Raw genomic sequence first — 12,660 nt, 5'->3', positions numbered from 1 at the left:
CTGTTCCTTGAACCATTATCAACATTTTCTGAAAATTTCATCAAAATCCATTTATAACTTTTCAAGTTATCGTGTACAGACAGACAGCGTTAGCTTAGCATTAGCATTAGCATAGAATAAAACACTGATGATGACATCACTGTTGATGACATCATCAGTTTGAACATTTTTAGAACACCAATGACATCACTGTTGATGATATCATCAGTTGGAACTGATTGGAACTCTGATGACATCACTGTTGATGACATCATCAGTGTTCTAAAACAATGTTTTACAGTGTGCATTGATCATTTCAAATGGGTTTTAAATTGGTTTTGAAATGACCAAATTACTCCAAAATAACAGATGCACACACTCGGGGTATTTGGAAGCCATTGACAAAGTTTCAGGTTGATCAGACATTGCGTCAGGAGATATTCACTCCACACCACACACGCACACGCACACACACACACACTCACCACACTCACACACACACACAACACACACACACACACACACACACACACACACACACACACACACACACACACACACACACACACAGACCTTTCTTGCATTATAGATGTAGATGTACATATTTAGTTCTCCTGCAGTGATTCCATTAAAGAAGAACTTGAAGGTTTATCTGAACATCTGATGGCTTTTAAAACACGATATCAGTCACATCAACTACAGTATTATTCATTACTACTAGTGCACATGTAGACTTTACTAGTGAAGCAAAAAGAGTGATTAGTTAGCACCATATGCTAAAAAGGGGACGGGGAAAGTAAATTCAGGCTTGACATGGGCATTCAAAATAATACAACCAATCAGAGAGCTGGATTTGGTTCTAATCCCTCCTACTTCAAAAACCAAAAAACATTTTTGGACTGTGATGAATTTACATCAATATATTAAATTATTTGTCATCAATATCGAGCTGTTTGGGGATTATTTTATGAGGCCAAACTCCCAAAACAAATCCACCAAAAATTGTAAATCAAGAAATTAGAAGTAATATGACTCCCAACATACAGTAATACACAAAATAACTCCAAAAACATACAAAACAACAGCAAAATGCACAGAATGTCAACAAAAATATGCCAAGCAACACAACAAAACACAAAAAGAATTCCAAAAATGCACTAAAAAAAGACTCATAATACACAAGAAAGGACATCAAATACACAAACCACCACTTAAACTCTTTAACAACAACAATTAAACAACATGACAGAAAAATACTGAATTTTTTTTTTAAAAAAGGCACTGGTTGACAATAAACAAAATATAAAATGAACACACAAGAAATAACAAAAACACATACATTAAATACACAAATTCCAGCAGAAATTCCCAAAATGACAGATAAATACACAAAAAGACTCAGAAACACACAAAATGACTAAAAACTACACAAAAAGACAACAAACAATAAGAAATCCTTTGTTATTTCCTGTGTTAATGCTTAGATTAGTCGTTATTCTTATTAATACTGGCATTAATGTTAATAATGTGACCCTTACATCAGACAATCACATTTTTGCTGTGATAACAGTAGCTCATCCCTGGTCTTTACTGTTATAACCTATTGAATCAACATAGGCTGATGGATGAATTCATCTAATTAAAACCCTATGAATAAATTGTATATTTTCTAGGCTATACTGCATGATCAAACTATTTGATACATAGTTTCATTTGATTTTGGGTGTGAAATCCACACTGAACCTTCTCTTCTGATGGAACAGTTTAATCCAGATTATTTGGATCAAAGTGATCCCATTTCTACTAAAAACTTCTGAAAACCCAAACTAAAGGTTTGATCTGGATTAAAACCAAGATTGGATTACATAATCAGTTCCAATCCTCTATCCAGAATCTGAGATGATGACTTTTGAAGAGCGTCTCCTCTATAGTTACAGTCGTCACTCAGAGTGAAAACCAGCTCTGTCCCTGAAACCAAACCTTCCATCTGCAGATTTCTACTTCCTGTTCCAATGAGGGATTCGTTTCCTGCTGAGACTTTAGGACGTGTCATGGTTGTTCACTGATCCATGTTGGGCTCATACCTGTTCTCACGCTCAGTCAGCTGATCTGTTTCAGTTCATTCAATAAAAAAAGAAGCTTTGCACCATGAAGAGCCACGAGGACAGCAGTAACATCTGCTTTCCAGAGGTTAAAGAACACAATATATCTACTCATGTAGAACGACTGTATTAAACATTAAAGAATACAAAGAGATGATGATTCCAGAATAAACTAATCCCATTTCATCAAAACAATAATCAAAGCTTTTTATCTGTTTTAATGAAGGTCAATGTACCCCTTATCTTTTCTGTCTTAAGGCAAGTACCCCTTTATTTGTCGATTTGTCTCAGAAAGCTCGTCTGAAAGCTTCACTCATATTTTCTGATGTTTTGACCATTTTAGGTGTTGATCTTCACCTTTTTAAATGTATTTTAAAGAATTGTGTCACAAAGTATTATCGATAGATAATGAAAATGTCTGTGAACAAGTGGAAATTTGTCTCATAATTTTAGAAAAAATAAAAATGGACAAATGTTTCTGTGTACCTCCTGAGATGTGTTAAAGTACCCCTAAGGGTGCACGTACCCCTGTTTGGGAACCACTGCATTGAAGCAACTGTAACATCCGGGTGTTTCCCGCTTCTATTTTACGTCATAGTAAAACTAAATCAACGGAACAGCGCCATCTAGTGATAAATAGAATAACTGCAGCAGAAGGAGAGAACAGACAGAATGTGAATGACATCATCAGATCAACATCCACAAAAACTCTTCAATCAGCTTCCTTTGATATTCTAATGTCTAGTTTAGAGTCAAACTCTTTATTTCAGGGGTCAACAACATTTCTGAGCCTGTGAGCTACTTCAAAGCTAGCGAACAGTTCAAAGTTTAAAAAGCTCTTATTTAATACTACACTTTCACTTTAAGTTTCATCATTTAACACTTTACTTCTCCTAATTTATGCAAATGTTCATTTTCATTACGTTTCACAGGAAATCATTATGTTCCTATTTTACTGTAACAATTTTAGATAATCAGAAGATATGGAACATGTTTGTACAATTGAACCGTTATGTAATATTTTATGAAAATCAGTAAGATATCACATGGATGAGTGATGGAAAATTACACGAAATGATTTCAAAAACACACAAAATGAGAAAAACACAAAATGGCTCAAAAATACACAAAACCACAACCACACAAATTTACCAAACAAACAAACAGAAAAGATACAAAATAAATCCAAAGACATAAAATAATAACAAAAATACACAAAATAACTCCTGACATACAAAAAAACTGTAAAATTATACAAAACAACACAAAATAACTCCAAAAACATACAAAATGCGAGAAACAGACACATTTCTTAAAAACACACAAAATTACTGAGAAAAAAACAAATATTGGGGCGCAGAGTGCGTCACATCTTATTGTTGAAGATAAAGGAACAGATCTGTCATGTGTTAAAATAATCCAGATTTATTTCATTTCTACAGGCTGAGTGAAATATACAACGATTGATAATATAATATACAGATGAACGTGACCCAGAGCTCACACACACGTGCTGTCCTGGAGCTTCTCCATGGTCACAGCGTTGGACGGTGCGTTAGTGAAGATAGTTCCTACGAAGGCTCGAGTTCCCCACAGAGAATGTCTGATGACCCTACAGCAGCCCAGGTCCTCCATTTGGAAACCAAGGTATCGGTACCTGTCGTCCGTCTCAAACAGAGTGTTGTTGGTGTACGAGCCGAAGAACTGTGGAGGAACACGTCATTCATTCATTCATTCAGTCAGTCAGCAGTGCTTTAAAGGGATCCTTCACTGTTTTTACAAATCTGGTTTAAACCCTTTTAAATGTTATTATTAGTAGATCTATGATGAACAAAACACATTATTATTCACCATATTCCTGTAAATAACTTTTAAAAACAGGATGTCACACGGCCCCACTGCCTGTAAACATCCCACTGTTTTCTATTGGAGTCAAACATTCAGCCTGATTTTTAGATCATTTAGTAACTTTTTCAGTCAAAATAACAACTTGTGCTGCTTTTAGTCTGTAGTTCAGTCAGTCGACCAATGGAGAACTGTGGAGGTAGTAGACAAGGAAGCAGAGAAGAAGAGCTCTCCTAAAGGACCTTTAATCACCCTTAAACAGTGAGCTGACACGCTCTGGTGGCTGAAGTTACACACAAATAGAACCCTGAGAATAGAAGTTTTTTTGGGTGGGAGTCCTTCAACTGTCCGTGATTTACTCGCCAACTAAGTATGAACAGATTGAGTATGTGAGAAATACCAGGACGTATACTATATGGGGACATCTTTTAAGTATGCACACTAGTCATACTCAACCGTCCCATGATGCATTGGGAGCTGAATGTAAAATGGTCCAGGGACATCCAATTTTCAAAATAAAAGCATCTCTTCTTGTCTTGCGTTAGTTTTTCAACCCTTTTGTAAATAGGGCTCTTATTTTGAAGTTAACAGGAAGTTTAGTCAGTAGACCAATGGAGGGTGAATGAAATGTGTCTACGTGAGTTTTATGGATCAAATGAGCACATGTTGATATTCTACTTGGTCACTTTCTCACTTCTAATGTTTTCAGAACTTTCAAAGTAAAAGTCGAGAATCAACAGAGATATTTAGCCTCAGTGTGAACAAGGTTTTTAACGCTGGAGGTTCCAGATGCATCTTGGGAAACATGGAAGTATAGTTCATTGGGAACCATCTAAATCATACCTTTAGTATATACTAGACAGTATATACTAGTTTGTAGTGTATAGTATGTTAGTGTGACTTTTATAACAGCCTCAGGCTTATGAACGAACATGTTTATTAATTTAGTTAAATTCTAGTCATTTAAAAATGTGAAAGTTTTAGCCAATGAAATTAAACTTAATTACGTGTATGTGTGATATTTTATTAGCTTTGAACTATCACTGAGCAGTATAACACACTGCAGCAATCTCTATACATTTATAAGATTGACCATAAAATCAAAACAATCACAATAAAAGAGTATTCTTACGGCCAGCCCTGACGACGGATCAATGAAGTCGGCCCAGAACCCCTCCCTGTGCAGAGCGTAGCAGATCTCCTTCGCTCCATCAATAAACTGCAGAAGAAGAAAAAAGTGAGTTGACTTCTTCATCCAATCTGAGAAAGTGATAGACATAAGACATGACGAGAGGTTGTTGAACATCATTTTAATCTACGACATTCTGCAGCTGAAAAAGGATCCAAAGACTAAAACGTTTAAAGCAGAGACGAGCAACAGGACTGCCTGTGCAAAATGATTCTAAAAACACATAAATTAAGAACAAAAATACACAAAATGACTCCTGACATAGAAAATTAGGTTGAAATTACACAAAACAACAAAATCACAAAAAATGAAACCAAAAACACATAAAATGAAATAATAATACACCACAACAGAAAATTACACTGAAAAAACAAAAAAAACTGAATAAGATGTAACATGAATGAATAATACAAAATTACACAGAATGATTTCAAAAACACACAAAATGACTCAAAAACACAATTATGCAAATTTTACTGTAAAACCAAAAAAAAAAGATACAAAATTAATCCAAAAACACATAAAATTATAAGAAAAATACATGATTTACAAAAGACACAAAATCACAACAAAATTACATATTTACTCCTGGAAAAAAAACTGAAAAAGAGAAGATACAAAACAAACAATTAAATTACACAAAATCACAACGAAAACACAAGATAACTCCAAAATCACACAAAAACTACAGAAAATTATGCAAAATGCCTTAAAAATACACAAAATTACCCCCCTCCCCCCAAACAGAAGAGATTCAAATAACATGACAACAAAAACAGACAAAAAACAAAGACACAACGTTACTCCTGACATAGGCCTAAAAATGCAAATAAAATTACACAAAACTACAATAAAAACACAAAAAGAGATAAATGACTAAACACCACAATAGAATAACACAAATGTACTCAAAAAAGCAAACATAAAAAGATACAAAATGACTCCAAAATATGATTCTCCGTTGGCAAACACTTGTTCTACAACAACTTACTCCTGTGTGCCTATGCAATATACAGTAACTGTAGACACCAGTAGAACTCAGGTCTAGGCTGACACCTAGTGGATGGGAGAGCTAATGGCTGCTATCACCACATGACCCTCAGATTCAGATCAGATACAATCACGTTTGTGGCTCCGCCCCCCCACAGTCAGCGCTCACCTTGTCCAGTAGCAGCTCCCTCTCCTGGTCCACCTCAGCAGACCAACTCTTCATATCGTTATGGCTCCGCTGAGTCACTGTGATCACCATCAGACCAGTGGGCGGAGCCTCTGGGAACATGGACAGGAAGTCTGTAGATGGAAAAGATAAAATCACACAGTGAGACATGGAGGGACACTAGGACCATGTGAGGGACACTAGATCATGTGAGGGACACGAGGACATGTGAGGGACACGAGACATGTGAGGGACACTAAGACCATGTGAGGGACATAGGACCATGTGAGGACACTAGGACATGTGAGGACACTAGGACCATGTGAGGGACACTAGACCATGTGAGGACACTAGGACCATGTGAGAGACACTAGGACCATGTGAGAGACACTAGGACCATGTGAGGGACACTAGGACCATGTGAAGGACACTAGAACCATGTGAAGGACACTAGGACCATGTGAGGGACACTAGGACCATGTGAGAGACACTAGGACCATGTGAGGACACTAGGACCATGTGAGAGACACTAGGACCATGTGAGGGACACTAGACCATGTGAGGACACTAGAACCATGTGAGGACACTAGACCATGTGAGGGACTAAGACCATGTGAGGAACTAGGACCATGTGAGGGACACTAGGACCATGTGAGACACTAGACCATGTGAGGGACTAAGACCATGTGAGGGACACTAGGACCATGTGAGGGAGACTAAGACCATGTGAGGGACACTAGGACCATGTGAGGGACACTAAGACCATGTGAGGGACACTAAGACCATGTGAGGGACACTAGGACCATGTGAGGGACACTAGGACCATGTACACTAGGACCATGTGAGGGACACTAAGACCATGTGAGGGACACAAGGAGTTAGTCTTGAACCTTTCCTCAGGAGCTCAGGACACGACTGGATCACACACTCTACGTTAGCCTGGTCAAACGGAGGCTTCACTGGGACCTGTTCACTCTGAGAAACACACACACACACACACACACACACACACACCAGAGGTCAGCCTTGTACTAGCAGCTCATGTTATTGATGGTTCAGCTCACCATGGACTCCCTGATGAACTGGGCCAGTATGAGCTGGTGTCTGTCTTTGCTGGACTCAGCGGTCAGTAGGTCAGGCACTGCTGTGGGACGATGGCTCTTACTGTTGTTGTGTTCTGCCAGTCCATCCATCTGACAATGAAAGCCCACGTTACCAGGGAGCTGGAAACGCTGGTCCTGGGCTCCAAACGGGCCCAGCTTCTCCTCAGGCCAGACCGTCTTCAGCCCTAGAACCAGAGAAGAAGAACTATCAACGTGGTTTTAGGAAATGTTGTTCTATTTATACTGTATGACCATTACACATCTAATCAATGATCTGTACAAAGCAAAGGACCAGCGTCTATGTGGGTATGAAATTATGAAAATATTATGAGGGCAAAATTTTTTTTAATGATTGCGGGCCATTAAAAATAATGTAGTTACAGTTTGGAGACTTTTACAGATGAAGATGCACAGTAGCTTCTACAAACACATAAAAGAAAAGCAGAGCCTTTCTTTTTTAGAGAGAAGTTTGTAAGTAGCACGTGAGCGTCTACAGAAAAAAGACGTAATATGTAGGGAAACTATGGGTTTTTAGCTCTTAACAACATGTAAATATTACACAAAACTTTAAAAACATCATGCAAACAGAAGTATAAAAGAAGTTTAATAGACCTACAGTTTCTAAAGAAATTAAATAAGATATAGAAAAAAAACCATTTTTCCCAACGTAAAGTGTAAACAGGTTCCTTACAAACACAAATTAAATTGAATAAATCAACACTAGAATATGATTCAGTAATAACATTTACACAATAAAAGGGAAACAATAGCTGCTGAATCAAAGAGCTAATAATATTTTGTGCATGTGGATCACTCTATCAGTGTTATTGTATGTAATTAATTTATTTCCTCAATTATATCAATTATTTTCTAAAAAAAAAAAAGACACATGAAAAGCAAAAATAACTCCAATGGTTGATAATGAGTTACACAAAGTTATGGTTGATAATATCACTCTGATTTCCTATAATTAAATCGAACTTGATGATTTAATAGTTAATTACTGAGAGCAGTACTAACAGGATATGTTGGTGTAATAATCACAATATTTACATTACTGTCTAATGGGACCAGCTGTCGTTGAACAAGTGAAATATAATTAAAAAAAACATTGTGTTTCACAAGTTGGGATGAATAGTGACATTGGATTTATTTTAACATTTATTCAACAGACGTGTGACAGGTTAGCTTTATCCTTCCATACAAGTGTTAAATCTGACCATGAAGTAAATCAGTTTATTAAATAACACCAATAAATTCAATTCAAAATTTAAAGAATTCTCAGGCTCTAATTATAGATATATTTATAAACTCTAAAACTGAGAAAATAACCTCCATTCAATGATGTTTTAGTGCCGTGCATTAGGTTTAATCTGATTGGTCGGCTATGATGTGATGCTTTACGTTTAATCTGATTAGTCGGCTATGATGTGATGCATTAGGTTTAATCTGATTGGTCAGCTATGATGTGATGCATTAGGTTTAATCTGATTGGTCGGCTATGATGTGATGCTTTACGTTTAATCTGATTGGTCGGCTATGATGTGATGCATTACATTTAATCTGATTGGTCAGCTATGATGTGATGCATTACATTTAATCTGATTAGTCGGTTATAATGTGATGCATTAGGTTTAATCTGATTGGTCGGCTATGATGTCATGCATTTGTTGTCTGGTCATTTTATTTTTTGTAGTTTCATAATACTCATCATTTTAAAATAAAAAATAATAATTTACTCAGTAACTGGTGGGTGTAGAAATGTAACAAATTACTTTACCATAAAAGCAACTCAATTACAGTTACGTGAGTACTTGTAATCCATTACTTTCACCTGTGGTAAAACATGAAACTACTAACGAACACAGCTACTTTGAAGCAGCTCAAGCCGTTCCTCTGCCTACATCCCCCATAATGCCTTGCAATTCAGTGAAATTATTGGACATTCTACCACATACATTTTCCCCATACTGGATGAGTTTACAGTAAAAACAGTTAAATTACATATTAAATATTGTACCTGACTCAGTGGGACTGAGAGCCACACGAGGCTCATCAGAACCTGATCCTGATCCAGCAGCAGAGAAGGTCCGTGCTGCAGCCACACGATGCACCAGCACATGGAGTCCTGGTAGGTAGGAGACCAACCTGGTTCTGCTGCACATCACCTGAGACACAGGTAAACAAGCACTACTACTAACATCCCATAGTAACATAATAACACGGTCATGATTGACCACAGAGAGGTGTGACCTACACTGGTCATCCTGGAGTTCTTCTGTCTGTGTGCAGAGGCTGCTGAATGTTCTAGAACACATCGTACATTAGTTCATAGATATTAGACATGTGTCAATACCAACAGGAAGGAAGCACATTTACACCAGGAAAATTAAATATTAAAAGTAATCTGATAATGATTATAAAAAATGCCTAAGTATTTAATTGATACACTATAATTAATAGATTTAGGGTTTTTTTAATGGTGAAAACTTAATTATTTTGTATTATTATTATTTTACTCTTAATTTTACTTTTACTGGCGTAAATGAGCTTCCATAAATAGGTGACTTGATTAAATATGTATTACATTTGCATATTAGGGCTACATTAAAAAAAAGGGCTCTATGAGTATAAAGTCATAATATTTTAAGATTAAAGTTGTAATATTTCGAGATTAAAGTCGTAATATTTTTGAGAATAAAGTAATTTTATTAAAATAAGTCGTATTTTTATGACAATACAGTCGTAAGATTTTTAAATTAAAGCCTGATTTATATAAACACAGTAGGAAACACTAGTCACCAGTTAGACCAACAACAGTTTAAACACCAGCAGGTCACAAACTCACCCAGTTTCCACGTTTATCGCTTCGGTAAATCGTACGTGTAGTTTTCCGCTTATTTAGAAACGTATAAAGAATTTATTGAAGTGTGTTTTTCTTCAGACATAGCTACAACCTAGCTACCACTCACCTTGAAGCTGCGCATGCGCGTCCTCAGCATTAAGAACCTTTGTTTACAGCTTAGCGCCCCCTGCTGCACAGGAGGATAGATATAGATAGATAGATAGATAGATAGATAGATAGATAGATAGATAGATAGATAGATAGATAGATAGATAGATAGATAGATAGATAGATAGATAGATAGATAGATAGATAGATAGATGTATTTACAGTCTATTAATGTAAATTTATTTATTTATTTTATTTATTCAGTTCATTTCCGACATGGTTGCATTCACAGAAATTCATTTGACATTCAGAGCAAAATCACATCATTGGTTTTTTTTTTTTGGTTTTTTTTTGTCCTTTTTCATGCCGGAAAGGGCGACGGAAAAAAGCATTATGCTTATCCAGATCCGTCCCCTAATTTGAACACAGATAATTTTACATCTCCAACCTCGTTTCTTCCCTTTTTTTTTTTTTGTCCTTTTTTATGTGATGTGTTCTCGTCTGCAGTCATTGTTCCTGTTGTTACTCCTCTTCTTCTTCTTTCGGAGTACCTTCATATCCTCTGAAAGTCGCCTCAGCTTACGATCCATCCGGAAGGCACATGCACATACACATGGTTACGTGTCATTTATTTCTGTTCCTTTATATGTTTTTACTGTCATTTTATGCATTTCTTTCTCATTTTATCAGTTTTGTTGCTATTTTGTGTGTTTTTGGTGTCATTTGGTGTGTCTCTGTTGTTGTTTATGAGTTTTTGGAGTTATTTCTTGCATTCGCCTCATTTTATTGGTTTTTGTCATCATTTTGTTGCTATTTTGTGTGTTTTGGTGTCATTTTGTGTCTGTGTTGTTGTTTCTGTGTTTTTGGTATCTATTTGTTCTTTCTGTATCTCATTTACTCTAGTTTTGGGCCATTGGTGTATTTTTCAGTCATTTTGAACTGTTTTTGTCATCATTTTGTGCATTTGTCTCTCATTTGATCAATTCCCGACATCATTTGTAGCTGTTTTGAGTGTTTTTGGTGTCATTTGTGTGTCTGTGTGGTTGTTTATGAGTTTTTTGTATCATTTAGAATTGTTTACTCTTTTTTGTGGTTTTGTTGGTAAATGGTAAATGGACTAGATTTATAAAGTGCCTTATAACCACACTGAAGCAGTCCCAAGCGCTTTGCATATCAGCTCATTCACCCAATCACTCTCACATTCACACACCAATGGGACAGGACTGCCATGCAAGGCGCTAGTTGTTGTTGTGTTTTGTTTTGTTTTAGTAATTTTTGAAATTGTTATTATTGTTATTTTCCTCTAAATTTGCATCATGTTGTGTATTTTTAAGTCATTTTTAAAAATTGTTTTTCGAGTCATTTTGTGCGTTTGTTGTTGTTTCTGTGTTTTTGGAGTTATTTTGTGCATTTGCTGCTCATTTTATTGGTTTTTGTCATCCTTTTGTTGAGGTTTTGCATGCTTTTTTGTCATATTGTTCGTCTGTGTTGTTGTTTCTGTGTTTTGTCATCATTTTGTGGCTGTTTTGAGTGTTTTTGGTGTCATTTTGTGTGTCTGTGTTGTTTCTGTGCTTTTGGTGTCATTTAGTTGATTTTCTCTCTTTCCATCTCGTTTTGTGTCATTTTGTGCATTTTTTTGTGTGTTTTCTTGTGCTGCTCTTTTGCTGTAGCTGTTTAGAGTAAAAGACATCCTCTTTTGTTTGGTGACCCAAATTTGCTGCTCCTGTGTGTTCGTCTTTTTAGTGGATCTGAATTCCATTAGAATGATGTTCTTTCATCCATGCAGTCAGTTGATAGGCGACTGATGAATGGCACATGATGCAGGAGGAAAGCACTCAGGGTGGATGGACTTCATGGAACGTGTCCTCAGGCGGCTTTTTCTGCTTTTTTTCTCCATTTAAATAATGACCAAGTTTTTTGTTGGCACAAATGCCTGCTGGCATTAGGACCGAACACTTTAACACTGAATAGTTCTTCTCTCAAGCTTTCAGGTGGACTACGTTCAATTCAAGGATACATAAAGACTCTGGAAGCAGGGTTATTATATTGATTATTGAATATTAAAGAAGGAGTAGGATTAAATAAGTTTGACTTCTTCCTTTTCACACAGATTGTAAGAGATATACAGTGAATGTTCTTTTTTAATTAATTATGTGTTTAAATATACAATAATTGTGTAAAAGATTTGTTATTTTTGCTTTTGTATGTGTTTGTATTGTGTTGCATTCATTGGTTTGGAGCAACATAAATGAAATTTCTAAATAATGAATGATGAGTTTTGATGAAAGCAGTACATTGGATATTCCAGTTCAGTTTGATTTTATTGATTTAAT

At 36.1% G+C, this 12,660-nt stretch overlaps 1 protein-coding gene across 3 annotated transcripts; it reads right to left on the bottom strand.

The window, feature by feature from the left end:
- Positions 1–3,483: 3,483 nt before the first annotated feature.
- On the bottom strand, positions 3,484–10,381 carry mmadhcb (metabolism of cobalamin associated Db). 3 transcript variants are annotated; one of them, XM_028436406.1, is made up of 8 exons: positions 10,347–10,381; positions 9,632–9,681; positions 9,395–9,542; positions 7,336–7,559; positions 7,162–7,246; positions 6,275–6,405; positions 5,059–5,145; positions 3,484–3,785 (listed from the first exon to the last, which is right to left on the bottom strand). In XM_028436406.1, exons 2-8 carry the CDS (start codon positions 9,638–9,640, stop codon positions 3,582–3,584), a joined length of 888 nt encoding a protein of 295 aa, XP_028292207.1. In that variant the 5' UTR covers positions 9,641–9,681; positions 10,347–10,381; the 3' UTR covers positions 3,484–3,581. The 3 variants fall into 3 exon arrangements, with proteins under 3 accessions (XP_028292207.1, XP_028292206.1, XP_028292208.1); XM_028436405.1 differs by having other exon boundaries at positions 10,223–10,370; XM_028436407.1 differs by having other exon boundaries at positions 9,632–9,672; positions 10,223–10,366.
- Between the last annotated feature and the right edge of the window lie 2,279 nt (positions 10,382–12,660).

The sequence above is a fragment of the Gouania willdenowi genome, chromosome 21 (genome assembly GCF_900634775.1).
Source record: "Gouania willdenowi chromosome 21, fGouWil2.1, whole genome shotgun sequence".
Classification (NCBI taxonomy): domain Eukaryota; kingdom Metazoa; phylum Chordata; class Actinopteri; order Blenniiformes; family Gobiesocidae; genus Gouania; species Gouania willdenowi.
Note: the sequence above shows the minus strand (reverse complement) of the source record. Positions and strands in the feature narration are given on the sequence as shown.